The sequence below is a fragment of the Poecilia mexicana genome, unplaced genomic scaffold (assembly GCF_051168715.1).
Source record: "Poecilia mexicana isolate PSO_F unplaced genomic scaffold, ASM5116871v1 scaffold_15, whole genome shotgun sequence".
In the NCBI taxonomy this organism is placed as follows: domain Eukaryota; kingdom Metazoa; phylum Chordata; class Actinopteri; order Cyprinodontiformes; family Poeciliidae; genus Poecilia; species Poecilia mexicana.
Genome location: NW_028263384.1, coordinates 22,304,978 through 22,331,285, shown reverse-complemented (window position 1 = coordinate 22,331,285; position 26,308 = coordinate 22,304,978). Strand labels below are relative to the sequence as shown.

The window sequence follows — 26,308 nt, the reverse complement described above, 5'->3', positions numbered from 1 at the left end:
CTTCTTGATGTTCACTGGAGGTACCATCCGCCTGGTGTTAATTCAGGGGTGTAACTGGGAGGAATGGCCTCCCTAACCAGGACATATCTTGTTACTAAACTTTTGTCTGTAAGGCATGGGGTGTCCATAACCAACACCATGATCAAGCACAAGGTGGTTCATACGTGTTCTTAGAGTCAGCTCACCTTCAGAGAAAGGTCAATAAGCAGTTTTGTAACGTAACATCAGAGAGGCAGAAGTCATTTGAGTACCTAAAGGCAGTGAGTCGGCTCTGGTAGCAGAGCAGACCTGATAGACCCAAATGAGTGAACTGGGATCATCTGGCAGACGACTCTATTGAGGAGATCTTCAATTTCCAAGGAAGGCTGGAGACATGCTTACTGAACGGGTCATGTTTAGGACCTCCATCACAGATGCAACTTCCAGAAATTGTGACATAAAGATCACAATAGAATGATATGGTGGCAAACAAAGATTATGCAGGGTCAGGTCAAAGAATGAGGCCTTAGGTCAAGAATCAGTGGAGAAGTTCAAGTACGGTGTCTTGTTCATGAATGACGGGACGGAGTAGGAGATCCACAGATAGCTGGGCTGCACAGTGGCACACTTGGTTGCACTGCTGCCTTGCAGCAAGAAGGTCCTGGTTAGATTCCTGTGCATGTTCTCCCTGTGCATGTGTGGGTTCTATCTGGGTACTCCGGCTTCCTCCCACCGTCCCAAAACATGACTGTCAGGTTAAATAGTCTCTCTAAATTCTCCTTAGATATATATATGTGTGTGTGTGTGTGTGTGTGTGTGTGTGTGTGTGTGTGTGTGTGTGTGTGTGTGTGTTGGCCAGTTCATTCTAGTGGATCCCAGTGTGTCTAGTGAGAGACATGTACAGTGTGGGGTTCCTTCCTGGACCTGTTACCCTTCTTCTTGGATAAGCAGAAGAGAATGAATAAATGTTTGGATACATAAATTGATACTTACGGTGGTGAATTTGAAAAGTAAAAACTTAGTTTGTAATAAAAATGGAAAGGGAAGAAATGACAGATAAATTCCTTTAACGTGGAACAACAGCTGCCTTAAAACAGCTTCAGTCAGAGCATTTAAACGTCTCACAGCCTCCCACTCATGAATGCGACTCCATTTCATACCAACATTTCCAGTTGTCTGGCTATTCACAGAGAAGATCCCCACTGCGTGAGCTGCTGAGAAATGTTAACACTTTAACAACAGTCACTGGGACAATTATCCATTTGGGCTCCGAGTTACACTGGTGCAGAGGATTGTGTGAGTGTGATGCTGCCAGCTCCTGATAAACCCCTGTGGTGAGAGTCACGACAGAGAGAGAAACAGGCAGAGAGACATAGGGGGAACGCTGGATTGTGAACATCTATCCTGACTGGTCTTAGCAGCTTTTCTCCCTCATGCGGGATGCGTATAGGAATTCCTAATGGTCTGTGCTTATCAAAGGATATTCATCCATTCTTCTCTGCCGTTTCTCCTTTCATGAATAAAAAGTAAGATGTATAATGGATGTCTTCCATGGGAAATGAGTCTGGGGGCCTGGCGACTGTGGACCTCATCTGCTCATTATGGTTTGATGGCTGCATTTACAGTTTCTAAGCAAAGGTCAATATATGAGTTTTTAATTTAAAAGTCAATAGAAAAAACAAAGGAAAACAAAAGGGTGTTTAGTGCTATTCCTGAGAAATGATAAGAGAGAAAGGAGTGAAACAGAGAGGAAGATGTGTCACTGAAAGCTTACATACACTCATCAGGACTTAAAAAATGTACTGCAACGGCTCTTACCCACAAAACCCACACAAAGTCAAAATTTAGATTTAAGCTCAGATATTTAAAGTGAAACTGACTGTTCCACCTCCAGGAGGATTCAGGGTGGCTTTTCTTCGTCTTTTTCTTAGTTGTGCCACCCTAAATTTTTACTGACCTAGTCTGCCGACTCGTATGGAAATTTAGTGTTTCGGTTTTCATGGATTCACCTGATAACAGAGTGTTTATGTGGATCGTAACTCCAAAACATTTGCGGAAAATGTGCCTATTCAAGGATTTTTTTCCATAAACAATATGTAAAATATGTAAAAATGTAGCTTGGGAAGCTGGCACACCTGGACACAACGCTACGTGATAGGCTTTGGGCTGCGGCGCCACTAAATGGTGCTGATTGGCTGAACCCCTGAAGTAAGAAATAAGGAAGACTGTGGGTGTTAGCTTCTAGGGCAGCACTAACACAGTTTCCACTGCTGAGCATTAACACATTTGAAGATATATTTGGTGTTTAAACTAGAAAATAAGCAGTGATAAGAATGTCTGAAGGGTCTCAAGTATTTGCAGAATTTAACTATTCCCTGATAGTTGTGGTACCCAAATACCAGGGATTCACTGTGCATGTCCCTATTTGCCTTAATATTTTAAGGCAAATATCAACTGGAAACTTACATTGATGGAATGCAGCTTTATTTAATTCACTGACAAGGTTGTACTTACTATAACCTCCACTGTGACCGGGACGGTGCTGTTAAGCGGCGGATTTCCTCCATCTTTGGCCATCACTGTCAAATAGATCAACCCCTTGGGGACCAGCTCATAGTCGAGAGGGCTGGTCACGCTTATGACTGGGGCAGAAAGAGCAGGAATGGAAAAGGTTCAGTTTTGTTTCCGCTGTTAATGAAACTAAGATGTGGGAAACTGAGGACACCCCTGCTGCTTTCAGACAGTTTGAACTATTTTAGGGTGCTCCCAGGAACTCTTTCTCTTTTATTGTACAATTTTAAGAGAAAATCAAAAATGTAGAAATTCTTTGACAAAAAAAAAGTATATTGAGGTTGAAGAGATAAGAATACCTGCATAGCCTTCCACCATGATGATGCTGAAGTACTGAGGGAAAACCGAAGCTGAAATGATGGTGTACGTCAAGAGGTTGTTGGGAGGAGAATCCTCATCAGTGGCCTGTAAGTGGGCAGATGTTAGGGGGGAGTGGTACTTATAACATAATGTCTTAGTTGAAGTTTTAAAAGTAAGACATAAAAAAACAAGCTGTAGAACAGCAGATGTTGCAGTACACAATGCTCATCTTTCAATTTAAATGTTTGAACTATATGAAGTATTTAGGTCTGAGCTGGAGTCTGCAGCCAAGAAGCTGCCAGTCAACGGTGGCATGTTAGTGGATGGATTAAAGCTGATTCTGGCTATTAGTGGTGCAGACGTCAGTGTTGGATGAACACCAACTGAGCCACGACAAGCCAAGCAGGCAGAGGAAAGATGGAACCGTTTGTTGAAGGACTAATCCGCAGCAGCTTTCACCGCGATGATGACACCGGCTCATTATTGTTGATTTGGCAGGAACTTTAAAATGAGTCCTCCGGCTGTGAGGACAGTCTACTGGGCCTCACTGGCATCATTAGAAGCTGGACAGGTTGTCAGAAACACTCATTTGTATCTCTGCACAACAGACATATCTCTATGCTTTCATTTAATGCCAAAATGTTGAGTAAGCAATACCTTTCTTCCCCCACAACTTCTTAAGCAGCGGCTTTCCTTTCCAGGCTGTCCTTCTAAATCAATTTTCAACAAACACTTCCACACTAGACAGTTGTTTCCCACTCAAAGGTAAAACGAGTCGGGGGCAGCAAATCAAAAAGATGAGGGGAAAAGGAATAAGCATAGGGAAAATGAATGAAAGCAGAACCTCTGCAGTAGGAGGCAAAAACCTCTGAGGCAAGTACCACAGAGCAGGAAATCCTCTCTTTGCTTTGTCTTCCCGGAGTGGTGTGCTTGTGTGTAAAGCATCTAAGTTCGCTGGCAAACCGCTGACACACACAATTGTGTGTCTGACTTCTGTTTTCCTCTTGGGCGACGTATTAATATCAGCAGCGTTCAGAATAATCAAACACAGCGAGCCAAGCGTTGAGACCAGTTCACACAGTGCGCCGTACAGCCGAGCAAGCCTCAAGGGATGTTTTTCTCTGCTGGGTGCAATCAAAGCAAACGCTGAGCCGTTAGTTACAATTGTGCCTGTGCAGCTCTGCCTTTGTGTGGCATTGACTGATGGCCAACACACCGAAGCTAACTGGTTTTCTTTTTGAAACACAATGCACATTAACACAGTAGTGCAGGTTTTACAGTGAAACTGGGAAAACAGACGGCAGCGACAACAAGAACTGAAAAAGAAGAATCAATCAAAACATGTTGGCATGTGAATATGATGCAGCTCTGTAGTTATTTTATTTTAAGTTCTATCGACTGATGGGCAGAAGATGGGAAGGAGATTTTCTACAAAGGTCACTTAGCCAAGAGCATCTTTCTGTGCTGATAATAATAATAAACTTTATTTAAAAAGGGACATTGTACATCTGAAACAATGTTACCATTTCCTGAATTGTTCCAGATTATAGAATAAGCTAATTCACATCTGCAGAAGCTTAACAAGTTACAAAAATAGATTTATAATAAAATATAACGCTACAAGTTATTTTCTAATGATGCTGCACAAACATATTTGTACACCAATGTGAATGAAACATAGTTTTATATTTTGAAAGATCACACCTATTAACTGTATGCAGATATAAGGGGAAAAATGCCATCTGCTGAAAACAGGCTGTAAGTATGGAGCAGAAGAACAAAAGAACAACCTCATGAACTCCTGGCTTCATAAAAAGAAAACAAACAAAAAAACAGCACAAGAATATCAAAGAAGGTAGAATTCATCTTCTCTTTGCATAATGTCTATCTGATATTATTGTAAATATATTTTCTAAAATTGTCTAATTTTGAGTTTGAACTAAATAATTTTTAAAGTTAAAATGGAGTAAAAACCAAATATCAAATGTTCTTTACATGCAGATACAGGGAGTGTGATGGAGACAATGGAGGGTTGATTAGATGGTGACCAAACAGATAAAAAATAGGTAAAGTTGTCAGTTCAAGCATTCAACATGTCGTGGTGAGTGACTCCATATAATGTGTGACATAATGTTATTATTATTGGGTTATTACTGCTACAGGTGTGTAGTATACCTGGCATTATGCTAATAAAACAAAAGGCAGTTTAATGATGTGCCTGAGTGTAAATGAAAACAATAGTTTCATTTTCACACACAATCACAAGATCAGGATGTTTATTGAATGAAATGTAATATTTTTACCATCTGATATATTTTGATGCCAGTTAAAGGTTTTTTTTCTTAATTAATGAGATAGAACAATGCATCATTGCACCATTTTTAAAGTATTACTTACTGATTTAACAATCAATGTTTCATAAAGAATAACTGGAATTTCCTGTTGCTTAAAATAATAATTTAAAAAAAGCAATTTCTCTCTTTAATCACTTCCTGTTTGTTGCTGAAGAGAGGGCAACTGTGGCCTGATGCCTAAATAGGTGCAAAATGTTTCCTTCTGCTGGTTGGTTTGATGTGAAATCTGCTGCATGATTGCGGTGCAGAAACTATTTGTGAATTTTCTCCGAAGTTTTTTGAGCCTAAAACAAAAAAAAGGAAACATGTTGAGGTTTATTTGTCTGAGTAGTATTTCAGGTTGGAATAGATTAGCTAAAACATCTAAACAGCATTTTTATACCTTCATAAATGTTGGTTTTGGCATGAAGGGTTAATATGTGAAACCAGCGATGGTCACAGGTGTGTGTTTACGAAGCACTTTAGAGCTGCTATAAAGAGAATAGTGATTGGATGTTCTTTTGGACGAAATTACGTTTAAGACCAACTCGTATTTTATTATATCAAAGTGTGTGATTGGTTTGCATGCCTGTTAACGACACCTCACCCTGATCCGCGCCACCGACTGCACCGCCTGCTCGTTCTCTCTCAGTGAGCCCACGTACGCCTCCTTCTGGAAGAGCGGCGTGTTGTCGTTGATGTCCAGCACGTTGACACGGATCCTTCCGGTGGTTTCCTCCCCGCCGCCGTCCCTCGCCAGCACGGTCAGAGTGAAACGCCGCATTAACTCGTAGTCCAGGCTGGCCCGCAGAACGACCCAGCCCGTTTCTTCATCCAGCGAAAACCTGCAGGACGACAAGCAGCTGAGATTAGACAACATCCTCTTTACTTACAGTTTCTTACATCACATTCACCTGTCATTGGATAGAATGTCATATTTAACAAATTATTTTAACCTGTTTTTCAGAAAAGTGTGATTACACTGTAGACAACTGAAATTTGTATAAAAATTAATGGAAACTTTACACTACTCACAATAATAAAATAAAATTCATTTCCAGACATATACACAGACATGTGCACAAATATTTAAATTTATTGTAGAATTATTTATTTAATTTTTTTGTTTTCCATACATTTTCAGCAGGGTTGGGGTTAAAGGTTCTGGGAAAGCCTTTTTATAAGACTGGTATTCTCCTGCTTCCTGTATTTCTCAACCTAATTATGTTTTGGATTATTGTTCTACTAGAACTCCATCTCTCTCCAAGTTTCAACCTCCTTTCTTCTTTATTCCATCTACTCAGGGAAATGCTCCAGTAAAACTGGACGCAAATCAGCCCCACAGCATGATGCTGCCACCACCAGCATTGACAAATGAAACTATGTTTGTATGTTTCCAGAGCTGATTCACCTGACCTTCCCCAGAGTGACTTCTTGTCATTGCAGCCACACAATACTTACTTTACACAGCACTTTAAAAACCAGCGCATGGCTGACCAAGGCGCGGTGCAGCAGAGACTTAGACCAATAAACACAATTCACAACCATAAAATTGTTCTCTGTTTCATCTGAGCTATAAAAACTCTCTTTGCTCAGTTTTATAGTCTGTTCAAATTTGATCAAATCAAACTTCTGGAACCTTTGCTGAGGCTCTGATGTCGTCAACCTCATAGAAAGTCTGTGGACTATATGTTAAAGTCCTGAAGTTAAAGGTATGAGTGAGGATTGGCAAACATTTACACCTGTTTGCATTGTACCTCTAAAGATAAGGGAAAACACATAATTTCTTTAAATTTGTGTAAATATTTTGCATTTTTTTGTAATTTACTGTTTAAGTTGTTTGTTGTATGAGAATTTCACCTGGTACAAAACAAAAGTTAAAATAAAAGATTAAAAACTCCAAATTAATATGACATTCATGCCCAGGATTGTATGAAAACTCCTGACCAAAACTACAGATACAAAATAAAAGAAGTTCAGTGTTTTTCTCACTCATTTCAGAAGGTGAAACTATTATTTTATAAAGATTCATCACACATGGAGTGAAACATTTCAAGGCTTCATTTCTTGTCATTTTAACCTGTAAAGGTTTCCTGAGCCTCTAACAGTCTCACCGTCTGGACACAAGAAGACAGAAACCTTCACAAAAAGTCACTGCTGAAAAGATGATCATTCACAGAGTTCTGCATCTGCTTAGCCAGAGGAAGTGGTAACAGTTTATTTGAAGGGGGTGAATAAGACTGACATGACACTGTCATAAACATGTCATGACACTGTCATAAACATGTCATGACACTGTCATAAACATGTCATGACACTGTCATAAACATGTCATGACACTGTCATAAACATGACATAACACCTGTCATGAACATGAATAAGCCTTCATGATAATTTATGACTGTTGTCATAAAGCGTCATTCGGTAAATTATGACACTTTTAATACAAAGTTGAAATTATTCAAAATGTCTTTGTTATGACAACTTGACATTAACCAGGAAATCATTACTGTTTAAACTTTACCTTTAATAACATAAAGATACCTAATTTTTAAAGTGCAATCAGTAATACTTTTATAACAAATTTATATCAGTAATGATTTCTTGGTTAATGTCAAGTTGTCATAACAAAGACATTTTGAATAATGTCAACTTTGTATTAAAAGTGTCATAATTTACCAAATGACACTTTATGACAACAGTCATAAATATTCATGAAGGCTTATTCATGTTCATGACAGTGTTATGTCATGTTTATGACAGTGTCATGACAGTCTTATTCATCCCCCTTCAAATAAAGTGTTACCGAGGAAGTTGAGTTCTGTCAAAGCAACCCAACTTCCTGTACACCTCAGCAGAACCACAGGCTGATCTCCTCCATGCCACGCCGCACTGATGCAGTAATCCACCCAAAACGAGTCCAGAGCAAGAAGAAATGAAGCCTGATGTTTCTGTTTAAAATGGCAGCTTTTATTGATTTTATACAATATTCTATTTTAGGTTCTCGTGTATCTGTAAGCCATAATCATCAACATGATAAGACATAAAGGCTTGAAAGATTTCACTCTATGAGTAATGAATTTCTAAAATGAGGGACAAAAATAGTCAACTTATTCACAATTTTTCACATTTTTAGATGTACTCATTTTATAATTTAAAGATGTTTTGTGTAACATATATAACCTTACCCTATATATATATATATATATATATATATATATATATATATATATATATATATATATATATATATATATATCACTAAATTTGTCCCACATGTCAAAAATGTATTTTCATTGATTAAAGAAAAATGAAACATTTGAGAATTTATATTCCTCTGTGAGAAACTAAATGTTCCTCCTGACTTAAAGAGCACAGATGTAAAAATAATCACCAATCAATTCTGAGCAAAGCTGTTTCTGAGGGTGGTTTGCCAAAACCAGCGGCGTTTATTTGTTAACCAGGCCCATAATTAATGAGCAGATTTTATAGCTGTATGTTTTTGTGAAGTATTTCACATGTGTTAGATTGTGTTTAATCTCACTGGTCTGGATCGTCGCTGAAGTAATAACGGACAATTCCAAAAGTGCCGACGTCTCCATCTGTGGCCTGGAAGGAAACAATGAGAAGAGACACGGTTACATCAGTCCTTCTGTCTTTAATGTTAATGTTCACAAGAGTTTTTGTATGTTTTCTGGCCAACAGTTTAGTTTTTTATTTTTTCAGCAAATGAAAAAAAAATCTGGACATTAATTCTTGTAAGTCAAAAACACCAGAAATGATGCAAAGAAAAGCAAAATTTGCATACAGAATTGAAAAGTAGGACATCTCTGAAGAATTTTGAGCTCTTGGTGTAAAAGAAGCCTCTACCTGAGGTTTATGAGCAAAAGTAATTGATCATATTTTAACACTGATCGTCATAAATCCGAGAAAATCTCAGTGCATTGAGGACAGGCTACATTTAACGGCTGGATTTCTCCAATTAAAACACACACACACACACACACACACGCACACACACGCACACACACACACACACACACAAAAAAAAACACTTAAAATTTCACGTCAGCATGATCGGAACAGCGAGACAGACACAATAACAAGTTGGAAAATCCATTTTCAGCCGGCAACATGAACTGCTGCGTCTAGAAATGAAACCTGCAGCTGCGAGAAGGAAGCAATACATCAACTCTGCACCAAGCTACAGTAGAGTCGTTTGGTCAGGAGCTAATCTGAGGTGAAAAACAAAAATAAAAAAATAAAAACAGGACATGTGTTCAGAGTTTAAATTACTCTGAGTTTCAGTTCACTGAAAAGTGGGTCCTGGGTTCAGTCAGTTCATCATGTTCCTGTTGATGTTCCCACCAACAGGAACAGAAGTCTTCGTTTAGGTAGGAGGAGGCTTCAGAGAAAACACAGACATGGCTGCAGGATCATCACACCTCCTTTATGTTTTTCCTTAAATTTTTATACCAAATAAAAAAAAAAATAGACCAAAACTTCCAGGGTTCTTTATCTGTCTTAAGTGTTTGAAGTGCAAATTAAGAAACCAGAAAAAACTACAGGAAGGAGGGAAGAAAGGAATGATGGACGGACAGACTGATCAGCAAATGGACAAGAATGCAGACAGACATTTCTGCTGACTGTTGAGAGAAAACATCTGGAAATACAACAGTTGTCAATACTGTATTTCCTTTTCCCCTGGAAAGAGCCTGGAAAGTTTTGGAACAGAACCCAACATCCTGACCTTATAGTCAGGAAGCGTTTGTGTGACTGATCCGCCTGCAGCGCTGCGCTGTCTGCTGCTGAATATGTCGCAATGTCACATCCCAAAAGGAACAAATCTGACGGCATCTGATGTGGATTGTCAGGAACAATGGAGATTATTGTTTTTTTTTGCTTATAAAATATTCATGTGTTATTAGAAGAGAGAAGCGGCACCATATTTATTTTTAAGCTTGTTGCTCATCGTATTTCAATGAAAACAGCTGAAATAAATTAGTGAGTCATAAATTTCTGCTCTGAAAACTTCGTAACGTGGCTCCATTCAGGCTTCCTTCCATCCATGTTGTAAAGTCCTGATCACAGAGTTTTTTAATTCACAGCAACTTAAAGACTTTTAAAAGAACCAACACACATTCAGTGGTAAGTTTAGAAATACGTAACGTTGATACCTCAATTAAAGCTGAATAAGGAATATGCTCCTGTCTTTTTTTGATTCTGCTATTCCTCTGCATACATGAGTCTGGTGTGGCTCTGCATAACACGATCTGTCACGACTGTGTTTTGCCTCTTTTCTTAAATTTCTCACTCCAACAGCTGTCTGCGACTGTACGATAAAACATGAAAGCCTCGCTTCACTTTCTGGAGGTGTTGATTGGATTAAGTCTGATGGAAAAAGTGATACATTCTTGCCCACAAAACCCACCGCTGCCGTGCAAACAGCAACAACTTCTGTCATACGTTTTGCAGATGAAAGAGGTGACAGAAAAATACTACGTAAAGAGCAGCACTCAGGAATCTGCCACATTAACACAATTTGTCTTTGTGAACCCAAACATTCCCGGGTGCAGGCTGCATGTGCGCAGGCCGGAGTGACGCTGCTGATGGATCGCAGCAGGAGAGGCTGTGGTAATAGAGTTTCACTTCAGTGGCTCTGCAGTCGGTTGAGGGGCCAAACGTGAACGTGTCTGCTGTCCCCTCGGCAGAGCACGGTGCTGGTCACGGTGATTCAGAGGCGGACCGAGAGCGACCCGAGTCTGGGAGCTGCAGCAGCAGAGTGGGAGTGGAGCGCTCGCTCTCTGGGGCCTGAGCTCCAGTAAGAGAGAGGATGTATGGCTGCACAGTTATGTGTTTTAAGGAACATCTGTGCATTTGCATTTTTCATCTGTTTTTGTAAATTTGTGTCAGTGAATGGTTAAATAAAGTATTTGTCTTTCACCAACAACTTTTTTTTGCTTTTATTTTAATTTTACAGCAAATAGGACCATGAACATAATGAGAGGATTACAATTTTAAATGTTAGTATTTTAAAGTGGGCCTTTTACATTTTGCTTTAAACAGGTTAGAATAGGTCTATGTTCTGTACAAAAATTTTCATTTTATATATATACAAAAAAAATATCCCCAGATAATCAGATTCAACCTTCTTAATTCTGCTTATTTTGAGTTCTGTTCATAATGAGCTATTTTAGGAATCTGTCCTTTTATGCAAATAAGCTGTGGTTGGCCACGCCCCCTCAAACTCAAAACCCAGATCTTAGTCCAATGTAAAGTTTTTGACTTGAAAGTTAACATTCACTGGTTCTGCCTCGTCTCAGTGAGTTTGAGCTGATTATCAAAGACCATGGAAACATTTCAGATTCTTCATGTTAAAAATGTGAAAAAACAACCATTAACGGTGTGAGATTAAAACCTTACAGTTAAGCACCAGTTGTCTTAGTAACTTTTCCATTTAAGCAATGTTTTTTAATTATGTTATGTTTTTATTTGCTTTTCTAATATTGTATTATGTTTTTTTGATTATTTTTAAACAAAAAGTTCAGTAAAGACACATTACAAATTAGATTGTTTCAATACAAATGAATAAGTTGAAGTTTGTGGTTTTATTGTGACGTAAATGTACAAACTTCACGTTGTATGAATACTTTTGCAATGTACAATACACAGGAGACGTTTTAATATCAAGTCTTTTGAAGATTACACTGAATTCAACAGAGCTCTCCACATTTTTACATCCAATGTTTTTGATTATTCCTGCATTTTCTTTGTGTAAACTTTGCCTTTTCCTCTGCATCAGAGCGTGCCTGCAGCTCCACCGTCTCCTCTCTACTCTACATATCTCCTTTAGCACACCCTTGCCCCTGAATGCCTCCCCTCGTCCTCTGCTCCCATGTGACTGACAGGTCCATAAGTGCTCCAGTGATAGCAGCAGGGGTGTTAATGTGACAGCTATCGAAGCAGTGACAGCAGCTGGGTTGAGTGTTGGAGCCGCTGCTGCCTCTACAGCCCAGCCCCTCTCACTGCAGCAGCACACAGACGCGGACTGAGAGCCGGAATGGAGAGAAAGATGATAGCCATCTCTCTCCTCCTCCCTCTTCAATCACTCACCGACCCGCTCACTTTCTCCCAACAAACAATCACCATGACAGCGTGGCCCAGTCACTTTGCCAACTGCTTGCCAAAGACTTTCAACTTCAGACACAGAGGGCCTTCATTCAGATGGATGGCTGAGATTGCTATGTGCAGGGATTTGCTGTCACTTCACGCCATGGCCCTGAGTCCATGACACAAGGGTATTATGCATTTGCCCCTAGTCACCATGGCAGCTTAAAAATTTTATAGTGTGGAAGTTTGAGGTAATGGTAAAGTTAAAGAGGTGGGGTGCAGAGAAAGGGTAAGATTTAATGAGAAAAGGAAAGCTGTGGATATTAAAGCTGGAGACGGTTCCTAATGGTGCTTGTGATCGCCACAATGGGAATCTAAAAGATAATGGTAGCTCAGATAGAAAGGGAGGTGGGATAATGTTCCTCCTTTGCTCTGATAAATACTGACAATACAGTCAGTACAGTGTGTTTCGCATTCATAGACTGAAGATTATTGTGGAAATTAGACAAAAACACAGCAGTGGCTGTGTTTTCATTGACCAACTGCACAATTTGACAGAAACCTGACAAACACTTCACACCACTTCAAAATCTTTCTCTAGCTGCGTTCAACACTGAGGGACAAGCTTCAGTTTTCTCAATACTGACCAAGATCTGCCTGCAGGAGCCACAAATCTCACAGTTTCACTTTAACCAACGGCTCAACCCTGAATGAAATTCTCTTCGTAGACAGTCAGAAGTCGCACCAGGAGGAAATTAATTCAGAGTTTAACTCATTGAGGACAAGAAGTGACCAGATTTCTTCCTCCAACTGAAAAATCCACTAATCAGGAAATAATCCATGAATGTTACGAGCACACACAGGATGAAACACATGGCTTAGCAGTGAGAAATACACATATCTACATGAAACATGTTTAAGATTGATCATTATAGTTGCTGTTAGTGGCATTAGTTTGCATTAACCCTGCACCCTTCAACTTAAACTTCAAGAAAGACTCAAATTCAACAATTGCACTTCCAGTGTCCTGTTTACAGCAAGTTGATCTGACTTCCACTGACGTTCCTACATAAAGACACACACATGCTTACACTGAGGTGACGAGTGTAAAGTGTAAAACTGAATAGTAGATCAGGATCAGATTCAGCTTTATTGGCCATAATTGTGCACAAACGAGGAATTTGACTTTGGTTTCAAGTGCTCACAGTGTACTGACACTAAATATACATTTATTTTAGCAGGAACTGATTGTATTTGTGATGACTAGTTTCTGTAAATATGGCTCTCTAGTACAGAGCCGAGGCAGAGATCACACCTCTAGGGGGCGCCGATGCTGATGGCTGTTATGAGGGAGAAGACATTACTTTAATGGATCACATTTTACTTTTTCAAATCCAAAAAGTCAGCAAACATGAATTTGGTTTTGATTTCCAAAATTAGTAATTTCATTCATTGTAATCAAAATTAATATCTCTGTTTATTTTGAAATAACTACAATTTCTTCTGTCTTCCTTTGATGCTGAACAGTGGAGAGATTCTTCAGGTAAGAAGGCAACCGGGTAGCAGAAAGTCAGCGTTGAAAACCAAACTAAGTTTTTAAGAAGGTTCTGCATGGAAAATCTCACTATTGTTGATTGCCAATATAAACTCTGCAAACCCCGGGGTCCTCAGGCAGTAACTACAAAAGAGAAATTAGTTCTCAGCTGACCAGTTTGGTTAAATGATGTGTTTCTTCCCATCAGAGAGGCGAAGCCAGCAGGCAAACACCGGGTGCCTGCATGCGTGTGTGTGTGTGTGTTTGCTGACATCTGAAACGGATTCACATGAACAGAGATGTGTGGTGTTCTCAGGTTAGTCCAACCGTTTACTGTTCAGAAATAAACTCCACTCTGAGCTGTAGATGAAATCAGAGGACTGGCTGAGTTTTCCAGGCAGCAGCTTAGAGTCTAAACTCAGGTTAAACGGAGGAGAGAGTTCAGCTGCAGATTATCCTTCATCTCAGGCTGGGCAGCAGGTTAAAGCTGCTCCGCGTTTCTATCCTGTTTGAGTCTGAATTTGAATTGATTGGCTCCTAGAACTACTTTTTTTTCTGCAAGAGCTTTGAGAAATGCAGAAAAGGAAACCAATTACTGGCTGTCAAAGCTTGCTGTCGAAATGCAGATGACCTGAAGTCCAAACTCAGAACAGCAAACAGATTCTGTCTCTGGTTTGCACGTCTAAACACGGCCGCAGGGATAACAAACAGAACCGCAGTGAAGACGTACAGCTCCTGACAGTCTGAGTGATGGAGGCCATGATAACGGCTTGTCGGCTTATCTCTCACTCTAACTTCTTAGTGGCTCTTATATGCGTTTCGAAGGTTTTCGGTTCCACTCTCAGGTTTACAGGAAACAGTTTTACTAAAACAGGACTTTTCCTGTTTGTCTTCAATAAAACATCACTTGCTGCAGCATCATTTAGGTAAACTTCATGGTTTATCTGAAGATTGAATGAATGTTTAAATTACATTCATAGGCTAAACGATCAGTAACATCTAGAAAGAACCAATCTGATCCAACGTTGGTATTGAACTTGATACAGAACTTATTTTTATTTTTTTAAACTAAACTGAGACCAATAATCCAGTTTCCAATCCAAACATTTGACTGATTGATATGCAAGACAGAATATTAAATCATATTAAAAGCATTTTAGATTAAAATAAATAAATAAATAAATAGGCCGTGTAGGACAAAAAACACATGAAAATCGGAAATTAATTTAACATATTTACAGAAAAAAACTGGGAAATTCTTTAATGTTGAAGTCATTAATGTCACTGGAAAATGTGTAGATGTGCATTAAATGTATTACTTAGATATTTGAAAACTGCTGACATTGTTTTTTCACTAAATGTCTGACTTTATAATATCTAAATCTTTTTCTGACAAATTTATGACTATAATGTTGGAAAATGTTATAAACTTACGACTCTTCGACATCATTTTTTAAATTAATTTTTGCCTTTGTTCATAGAACATTTTAATTTTTTTCTTGCAAATGTATAATTTTGCATATCACAGAATATCAGTTTTGTAAAAACGTAGAAATAATAAATGAATCAGTTAGATGTTTTTTGTAAACATTCATTCTTCTATGGCTACTTTTTAATCTACAACGGTCCTGACACTTAATTGTAAAAATATGACAAAATGTTGAAAAGGTAGAGACCTTTATGCAAGTGCATATATTTAATACTTTTTGACCAAACTAATTAGTGGTGCATATATTCTCATTAGCATTCATGCCAGACACACAAAGCTATGAGACCAGGGTTAAGTCTGAACAGCCAGTTGGGTCCAGGCTGCTGCCTGAAGCTAACTGCAGCACGTTTTAGTTTATTTGGACACTTTCATGTATCGGATAACGGGGAGCGCGCTGCTAAGACTCCTCTGTTTCTCTAAACCATTAACCAACAGGTGGGGGGCGCTCAAAGCAAACGCTGTGTGGTGACAAGATTGAACTGCCTGTTTCTATTATCTGCAGACCACCAGATAAGAGACACGGCAAACCGGCAAGAGATACGACCTGAACACTTTTTAACAATGACTCCAACAAAGTGGCGGGGATGTCTTCACAGCTGCAGCGGCTCCAGAGATAAATTCATTTCATTATTCCAATCACACAGCCAACTCCTGGAAAACACCTCCTGACTGGAGGGAAAACCAGAGACGGCTTTAATGTGGGAAAAGATCGGAGGAACTCTGAGTTACTTCCATAGAGTGTTGAAACGAAAAGGGTTGTGACAGTAAGAGGAAAAGGCAGAAAATTATACTTAAAACATTCATTTTTAAAAATCCAAAAGAATATTTCTGCTGGAAACCTCAGATCTATTCAGAACCTGATGACCTTTCAACAAAACATCTGACTTGAAAAAACTCCAAATACTTCAGACTTTACAAGAAAAATACAGACGGTCGTTTGCTTTCCGGCTCTATTTGAATGAATCCATTACCTTTCAGAAACAAACATCTACGTCCCATAAATAAAAAGCATTCGCAACACTTTTCACACATTTATGTTACAGCTTTGTTCCACAAATTGCACTAAATTGATCTCTTTCCTTAAAAATCTAAACTTAAATACTTTTGATGAATCTATTGCATAGATTTTAACTTAACATTTTTTAGCTAAATTAATTGCATTTTCAATATTTCTTTTAAGCGTTTCTGGTACAGAGAATGGCGGCTACACAAAGTCTTATTTGTCACTATAAATACTTACTGTGAATTAATTTTTCCTGAGTCATTTTTTCCTCTCTGTTCTTCCTTGCAGCCGCCGCCCTGCCCCTCCCTGAACTCCTCTGGTTTCAGAAGATTTGTCTCCTTTTATTTCTTATTAACAGTGTGGCCTCAGCTCTTGGCTCTGTTTCACTATTAGATTGCTAATGGTTTTCAGGTATTGCAGTCGTTCACCTCATTATGGTGTCCATCTGTCTGCTGGGATGACATTTCATCTACCTCTCTATACCCAACAGGGACTCCCATAAAGAAAATGTGTTTGTAATATTCATAAAGCCGAGCCGTACAGTTTACTCAGCACAGCAGTCCTTCTCAAAGTTGTGAAGACGTTGCATCTTATTCCGATTATTTCTTTTATCCATCCGGTGCTGAGTGTTGTACAGACTGTGTGGAGCTGAGACGAAGTGATGAATGCTTCTTCTACAAGCTCATACATTACTGAGTGGAGGATGCTTCCCTGCTCCTGCTTGGATAGACATTTATAGACACTAATCATAATTTATGTCCGTTATTCATTATTGTAACTTTCTCCTCCTGGTGGCTCAGAGTTTTGGTGAGTAACGGGGTTTTTATTATAGGTGTTATGTGATTGGATGTTCAGGTCAAAGGTCAGGATCCAAACAAGACAAATTCATTATTCTGGGTGAGAAATTAATAAAACACCTCATTGTTCACACACAGCATGTACGAGGCAGCTCTGTTTAATCACTGGGATAAACACAGGACTGTTAATAGATTACTGCTCTGTAAGTCGACAAATTATTTCCAACAAAGGTAAACAAACATAACTAAAACCTAAAACTGCAAAATAAAAAGCAAATGTTAATTTTGTGCAGGAATTAATGAAGAGGTGGCCTCCAGAGACGGCCGGCCGAGGATTTAACCACCATGTGACCTTCAGGCTGATTGCACAGCCTGTTCTGTGTGTTTAATCCACTTACATGCAGGATACACACATTATGGCCAGTCAAGATCACATTAATTCTGCCACAGTTTCATGTTGACCTGGGTTTTTCTTTGTAAATGCATCTGTAATAGAAAAAACAACCCAAAATCTGTTCATGTCTTAAAGCCTGGAAAAACTGGAGCTTATAGATTCAGATGAACACAAACATCCCAAACATCAACACAGCGAAGCAGACAGATAAACGTACGTTTGTTAATGATAGAAACAAAAAATATCCATGAGTTTTATTAAAGGCTGAACCTTACATCATTTAATAATCTCAACCAGAAATACTCATCTTAATAAAACACATCAGACACATTATCACTGACTACAGGGAGTAGAAGTATGGTGGGAATTTATTCTATCATTTATTAATTATTGTGATAAATGTCTTATGATAATACAAATCTTGATTTATTATCGAAACAATAAATTAAAAAGAATGATGTCTAGACCCTTCCCCTCCAAACTGTCTGTATTGTCAGGATTGTTAGTTTTATCTTTTTCTCCACTGTTTATTCAATGAGAGTATAAACAAATATCAATAAATTATAAAATATGACTAAATGCAGTTACTGTGTGCAGCTTAGTGATACACTTCTTTATGAGACTGGTTCAAAAATGCTGCAGGAGTCTTAAAAGTCTTCCATTTGTTCTTCCATATAGACATGAATTCATTCTGACATCATTAATACATAATATTTTATAGAAAAACTGATGTTAAAATACAACGTAATTTCCTCATTAACCATTTTAGAACTGGATGGATTCTGTAGAACTGTGAATACTGTAGGAATCAGTGAGTTTAATTACAGGTTGCCATGGTCACATCCCATCTTCAGGCTCCAGCTTGTGGTTTGGAGCAACTAAAGATTCAAATGAAGTGCAGATGCAAAGAGCAGCCAGGAGGCTTTGGGACTGCGCTCAGATCTGATTGCTCAGATTCAAAGTCAAATAAGTTGATGCCCAGACTTTTTGTATGTGTGTGTGCGTGTGAAAATAAAAACACAGGAAACCTCCCGTTCCTGCGTTCATGCTGTATTCTCCTTGATGACACGTTTTACTGAAGAAAGACTTTTGAAATGCTGTCAAACTACGTTATGATTGCAGGGCTCCTGCATCTCTGGCACAAGTTCAATGTTTATCTGCAATGTGATAAAACTGCTCTAAAACTTGTGTTTGTATCTGTATTCCAGTAATCAAGTTTAATCAAGCCAGAAGCACTAACCATGTTTGCAGAAAAGCTTGCCTTTCCACGCCTTGTTTTCTCCCACAGCAGCAGTGCTGAGGTGACACACTTCATGCCAGAGCACAGATCTCACACAAAGTGTCACATCTCATTCTGTTTACAGTCTGCTGGCGCTCGGCTGCCAGCAATCAGGATTCAAAGGCGGGCCACACGCTCCGGCATGGGGCCAAGATCAGCAAGACGTATCGGGTATTAGGCCATCCAATCTCCATTTCATGAGCACCCAGTCTATAAACACTATTGATTTTCACACCATGTTTTTTGGCACTTGTATCTAGTGAATTGCGGATTGTCACAGAAGTGACTGGTAATGAATAATAATGTAGAGTTATGGGGAGATTCTTGGAGATATTTTCCGATACGGTTAAAACATGGCGGCTGCTGCAGCTGCAGCTGCTGCGGCTGCTGCAGCTGCTGCAGCTGCAGCTGCTGATGTGAATGGAAACTGAAGGACTGGTTTAAAGATCACTTCACCTGGCAGAAGGAAAGCCAAATAAATAAGGCCTGCAGGGAATGAACACAGCTGTTTGTCATTTTATTTACATCTGCAATGTTAGCTCAGTGTAAAAAGCTAATTTTAAGGCAAATAGAAATCCAATTTGAAGTGTTATTCCTGCAGTGCTGTTATGGGCTTCATTTTTGTAAACGGCAAACAAGTTTAAATGTACAACACAAGGATTCAATTTGCAGCTATAAGCAGCAGTTTCAGGGTAATCACCAGAATCCTTTATCCTGCCAAAACAATGCTCCCTCTGCACAAGCTGACTGGAGAAAACACTACAATGGATTTTCCTTAAATGACTGCAATGAATGCCATTAAGTTAACCACAGCCCAGTACTTTCATCTGAGGCAGCCTTGCTTCGGTCGCCATAAATAACCCCACATACACCGAAGTCTCAAGGGGACGCAGTCAGAAGACTCTTACTCCTAATGAAACAAGCAGCGTAAAAGTCATGACTAAAAACCACCCAATGAGTAATTTATAGCATCCAGAGTGTGAGAAACTCACCAGGACGAGCAGCAGCGAGGTTCCAGGTGGCGTGTTTTCTGGAAGGCTGATGTTGTACAGAGGTTTGCTGAAGATGGGCCGGTTGTCGTTTTCATTGATCAGTTCGATGAAGACGCGTGCAAATCCCACATGATCCGACATGGACTCGTTGGCATAAAGCTGATGAAAGGCAGCGAGGAAGGGTAAACAGAACGCATAAAGAACAGAACGACATGCTGATGTAACACTGAATCTTCAGATGACATTCAAACACGTTAAGCCTGAACCCCAACGCCCCGCCTGCCCTTCACAGTTAGCCCTAAGCCTAAGTTTCAAAGAGACAGGGTTTCCCACGGGGTTTGTGGAGGGCTGAGAAAAATGACCTTTTAGCCTTTAAATGTCAGATCCCCTGAAAAATGCTAAAATCTTCTCAGTTAGCACATTTTAATAGCATAATTACCACTGATGTCTAATGATGTGTTTGAAGGCCTGACATGTATATTTGATATCGCTGTTAATTATCAAAGACTAGAAAAAATAGCAAATATCAAAGATTTATTAAAAAAGTACAGTTTGCATGATGTCTTTGGATGTAGTTTACTAACAGCTAATGGGGATCCAAATAAAGAAACTAATTCAATGATGCTGCATCCTTTAATTCCTAACATATCACCAAATCAAAATAAGGAGAGTTATTGTCCCCATTGAGATCTGATGAGTTTTTAAATTGCTGCTCTATCATCCTTCTTCGCATATTAACAAAAATTTCCATTATTTTGCTGCAATGTATTTGTCTCAATTGGAGTCCCACAACCAGAAATATTTTCCATGAAGAAACGTAGTAAGACATTTTGCAAAAGCCCCCAAAAGAAGAAGGTAAACTGACCGAGAAGCTGAAGCTCCGAATCTGTTCGTAGTCCAGTGGCAGGGCAACCCTGACACGGATGTCGGCACGCCCCTGCACCGCCGTGGGGGAGATGGTGAAGTACTCCGAATTGTTTCCAGTCAGAAACACCTGGAACATACTGTTCACCCCCTGCCAACAGACAGGATGAGAAGGACATTTCAAAACTGAAACACATAAAAAAGGAGCTCTGAAAGTCAAAGTCTGATGTGTCTATTTCAGAGCTTCTGACAAAAAACCCTCTAAAATTTGTCTTTTGAATATTCTTACACTGAAAAACTGTAAACAAACACAATTAATCCTACATTTATTTATACAAAATTCCCCTTTGAGAGATTTTAGATGAAATCCTGAAGCCGCTGAACCAAGAGACTGCAGGACTGGATGTTTAGTGGAGGATCTGATTAATGATGATCTAGTGCTGCTGTCCAACTGCAGTGCAACAATTGCTACTTCTACACCAAAAAGATTGATATCATGAAAGACTTTCTCTTTTTAGCCCAGTCCACTGGATGTTTGTGTTATTTAGGTATGCAGAGTGAAAAGGTCATAAAAGAGCATTTATTTTGAATAATATCCTGACAGTTAATGATGCCCTGTAGTATGACAGGGCTTCCAGGACAGCATAATCACAGATCCTCCTCCATGATTGAACAGCTTTCTCCCACATATTCATCCTTTGGTTGCTGCTAAAAAGCTCAATCTTAGTTGCAAAAGCAAACAGCTGCTCAGCTCCCAGAGGAGTTCAGCAAACTCCATGTTTAGATTCGTCCCTGTGGGACTGAGATGTCGTATTTCTGGAATCACCCCCTTGTTTTACCTCCATTGCCATCCTTCTTACTGTGAGTGTAACAAAATGAAAACCTGGATCATAATCCATCCTCGTTTCTGACACTTTCACTTGTTTTAAACTTTTTAATTATTGCTCCAACTGTAGTTAAGAGCAAGTTTTAGTAGAGCAGCTATTTTCTGTAGTCATTTCCTTACGTACAATCAATGCATGCATTTATTGTCTGAATTAATTCTGCACCAATGGCAGGGGACTCCGCATTCAGCTTGCATATGTTTATTTGCTATTAAACTATATATATATGCTACATAAAAAGAAAGAAAAATGTAGGAAAACATAAAAATAAACATATAAAACTATCTGTAGCTAAAAGTTATTGTTCAGACTTTATATTTTTTGTCTTGTATATCTCAACTATTTTGCCAGGGCAATTCATTCTCACTCATTTTTGGATGTAGCGTATAATAAACCCAAAAAACTTATCCACAAATGTGTTTGAATTAAGGCTGAGTGAATGATCACCAAGCAGGCAAAGGCTGTTAAAACACTGAGCTGTAATCATTGTATTTTATGACTTATGAGCAGAAAAAAAGCTTGATGTGAACATAGATGACAACCATGACTATCTGCCTCAATACAGATACATTTTCCTGCTTTTCTGTTTCCAGCTGACACAGTGCAAGTTGCCAACACAATGTTTATGATATGCAGATTATCTGAGCTGGGAAGTCTGTTAGAATTACTATGTGATGAAGTAGTGGGCTGCTGTTAGAACAAGCTTAGAATTGTCTGATCAGTTTACACGAAACTCAAAAAAGAAAATAATCTTTCTCTCAAGTCTCCTTGCAGCAGAACTTTTACAGAGTGAAAGCATCACAAGGGAATCTAAACCAATTTGGGAGTGACATCACAGCACTGAAATAGCTCTGGCTGTCTTCAGGTAAGAAACCTTCGCCAAAGCGCTCCTGTGTTTGATATATAAAGCTGCAGGGCAGCCAATCACACAGTCATTGTGGCGAACGGAGGGAGACGAGTGGAGTGGTCGGGTGGCATTATGCTGACAGTTCAAATAGCCCCCTTGTTTTTGTTTTCAGCTCTGGGAGAACCATTGTAGCTGATGGCTCCTATTTAAAAGACCATCCAATATGCAGGGATGTCACCTCAAACTGCCCATAAACGTAATTGCCCGTCCATTTGCAACTGCCTCTAGAAGCCCCCAATAAAAGCATCCTGTCAGACACGACTGCCACAAAGTTCAATGACAAGTTCTGGCAGGAAAAGTTTTAAAGATGCCAGCTGAGCAGAAAGGATCACACACGGAGCGAGAAGTAACAATGTGAGACAGAGAGAAATTAAATGTCTCTCTGTATTTCCTCACACTTAGAAAAAGTGAGATTGCAGCACAGGTGTACTGAGTTGTGAACGAATGTGTTGAGAATTACATGGAGGTTTAAAGTCAATAACAGCAACTAAATGTGTTAGAAAATAAATATCACATTGTTTTAGTTCCTTATGAACAATTAAAAGTAAGCAGATGGGTTTTAAGTTTTAAATCTATGTCACCACAGTTTTGTCACTAGTCAACAGGCCTTTGGTAACTCTGGAGGAGCTGCAGAGATCCACAGGTAACATGGAAGACTCTCCAGACAGAACAACTGTTAGCAAAGCAATTCACAAGTATGGCAGTAATGGAAGAGATGCAATGACAAAGCCACTGCTGCAGAAAGAACATGCAAGTTCCTATTTACAGTTCGCTACAAACCAAGAAGAGGACACCAATCATCAATGCAGATCACATCGTTTTCAGGACATCACCTTGACAACCAGCAGGTAAATGACAGCATGTGTCTTAACATGTCATCACTGCTCAGATCAGGCTGAGGACCAAAGAAAAGTCTGATGTAATTTTGGTTAACTTACACACAAAAGCAGTACTAACTTCAGTCACCTCTGATTAACGTTTCTACTGTATTGACTCTTATTCTTAGGTCTAAAACACGCAGCTTAAATCCGACTTTTCATGCTCTGACCAGTCCCTCTATGGACTGCTGGACTCGTGAGAGTGAGAGTATGTACCTGAAATCCTGCCAGTGTAAACACAAGCCGATCCAGCCGGCGGTGAACTGAAAGCTGGTCGAACAAAAATCACCTTTTCTTTTTTCATTTTTTTCTGTACTCCTGAGGTTCCACCATGGTGAGTACTCTACTTATTTTTTGCAAGATTGTATTTTCCCCCAAAGCAGACGTGTTTTACTTTTCCACTTTGGCTCACTTTCTGTCTCACTCATAGCATTACTGTCAAATTGCTGAGTAGCTCTGAACAAAATGGACCTCAGTTTACTTTGGTTTGACTGTTGGAAATGCAGTTGCAGGGAATTGTGAGCAGTCTGCATTAACTTTAACCTGTTCTAATTGCTGCGTACATCTGACCGGATTTTACGACGGATCGGATGCTGAAACGGATCCAACGTGTTTTGGGTCTTAGCCAACAGCTTCAGGTAGGATTTAAGCTGGTATCTCTACATTTCTGATCATGGATCTGTCTGTTTCCAGCAGTAGGTAAGCCTAAACAAACAACTGAAGCTGCAGTGGGATGGTTTACATCAGGGTGACCAAGTCAAGTCTACAGTCACTGGTGTCCTCAGTGTTTTAAGTTTGCCTATAGAGAGGATTAAAATCCACATAGTATCACCTTAGTATATTAAGTTCAACAGAAGTCTAATAATGAAGAATTCAGGGTCAAATCTAAACTTTGCAGGATAAAACATTTGACGACAGATTGACTGCTTTAGATCAAAGCATGTTATGTGTTAATGGTGCAATTAAAGTCCAGACCTGCAAGCAGCTTAGAACCTAAATGTTGATGTTCACAGATTCCCTATCTACATGAGCAAAGCTGATAGAAACAAACCCCAACAGACACTCAACCATAATGCCAGTCAAATGTGGTTCAGCCCAGTATTTACACAGAGGACCTGAACAAAAACACGCTTCACCTTTCAGGTATGTATCGGGGAAAGTATTAAAAACCATGCATCCGTTTTCCTTCTATTTTACAATTATGCATTATTTTGTGCTGGTCTGTCACATAAAACACATTCCAGTTTGTGGTTATAATCAGTGGCAGTTATCGCTTGAATGGCGCCCTGGGCGAGCCTCTCCTCCTGCTGCCCCCCAACCAATTAAAATAAGAAAATGAGATTTTGAAATGGATAAATTGCAGTGCAGTTCCGCTAAAAAACATATCTCTATCCTCAGCAGCAAGCAAGGGACCCCTACTGAACACACACAGGTACCACTGACTGCAAATGCCTGAAAACCAACAGGAAACTGGATCAAAGCACAACTGACATGTTTTATCTGGTGTTTGTGTTCCCTCCTTTATGATGCCACCCTGGGCAACTGCCAAATGACCTATATCATTATGTCCTCTGATTGCAATTCAGATGGTTGTTTAAAAACGTTTACGTCAAAGCAAGTGTCACTAACTAGTTCATAGGACTAATTTTAGAAGTAAGAAAGATCCATTAATACCTTGCAATGGTATTAATAACATTTTTCACATTTTTCATGAATAAATCATCCTGAACTGTTTCAACATGACAACTGACCAGAGACGTGAATTTTTCAGTATCAAGTGATTCGATACGATTCTGATTTTTGATTTCTATTCAAACAATCTACAGATAGTTCAGATTATGCTTCATACTGTCATTGAATAAAATTCTGCAATTTAAATTACCAGCATTAGGTTAGCTTAGCTGCCTGGCTTGTTGTAAAAAAATATATGATATATGAAATAATTATTCACAATACATACAGTTGTTAGTGGACACATGATATGCAAATAGGAGCGGCATAGACATACAACCAAAACACATTTTTAAATTGATTTTTTCAGCATTTTAATCAATTCATATTTCCCATGACTAGAAATTGTGATTCCCTATAAAATAATTTTTTTCTGCACCACTATTACTGACAAGTTTGTCGAAAGCCTGGGAAAGAGTTGAGTATCACCACGATTTGTGTAGAATATATGCAAATCTACCGAGCTGCCTCTTATCACATGCAAAACGCCTTGATCATCACCAGCCCTACATGCAGCCATACTCACTGTATTCTTGTCTCTGCTTGATAGAGCTACACAGACATACACACAACTTCATTTGAATGGATAAACAGACCTGGCTCTAAATACTTCTCCCTTCTTGCATTTTCTCTTCTTTTCTCTCCCTCTTTCACCTTGTTTCACCAATAATTCAGACTTCTAACTTTCCTCCATTGCAGGTGACTTTCTATTCAATCATCTCAGTTTTTCTTGTCCTCCCTTCTTCTCTCCTCTGCTCTCCACGTGTCTCCACCTATTTCTCTATCCACTTGACTTGCAGTTATCTGTCAAATTCCACCCTGGCAGCTGCTGTGCCTGAATCAAGAGTTGACTAGCTTTCTGCTTATCTCCACCCGTGGTGATTGATTTTCCTCGTTAGGTATAATTTGATGCTCTATCCCATCTCTTCCAGAGCAAATTAAATTGTAGTTGAGTCCAATGTGCTGGTGTGAGCGAGCACGTGTATGTGTGAGAGGAGCAGGAAAAGAGGGAGCAAAGCAGATACAAAATCAGTTTTCTCTGTACAAATTAGTGTCAAAGGTTAATGCATATAGTGGAAAGTATACTGATCAAATTAGATCACAATGCTAATGCTAACTAGCAACTGTTTAAAAAAAATTAAGATGTTTTTGTTCACTGAACATTTAAAATGAGCAAAAATGTAGAAGAACTCAGAGTTAATAAGCCCTCTCAACAGTGTGTGACGTTAAGCTTTCTGACCTACATACAGAACCTATTTATGG

General features: G+C 39.2%; 1 protein-coding gene across 1 annotated transcript in view; it reads right to left on the bottom strand.

The window, feature by feature from the left end:
* LOC106929861 (cadherin-23-like) overlaps positions 1 to 25,932 on the bottom strand; it is a 46,307-nt gene extending 20,375 nt beyond the window's left edge. Inside the window, exons 1-7 of the mRNA XM_088012847.1 lie at positions 25,572 to 25,932; positions 20,647 to 20,796; positions 19,782 to 19,940; positions 8,728 to 8,792; positions 5,791 to 6,028; positions 2,850 to 2,955; positions 2,494 to 2,621 (exon numbers count right to left, since the gene is read on the bottom strand). Of these exons, the coding sequence (XP_087868973.1) occupies positions 2,494 to 2,621; positions 2,850 to 2,955; positions 5,791 to 6,028; positions 8,728 to 8,792; positions 19,782 to 19,940; positions 20,647 to 20,784 (834 nt within the window). The 5' untranslated portion in view covers positions 20,785 to 20,796; positions 25,572 to 25,932. The remainder of the gene's footprint in view (positions 1 to 2,493; positions 2,622 to 2,849; positions 2,956 to 5,790; positions 6,029 to 8,727; positions 8,793 to 19,781; positions 19,941 to 20,646; positions 20,797 to 25,571) is intronic.
* Positions 25,933 to 26,308: the final 376 nt, after the last annotated feature.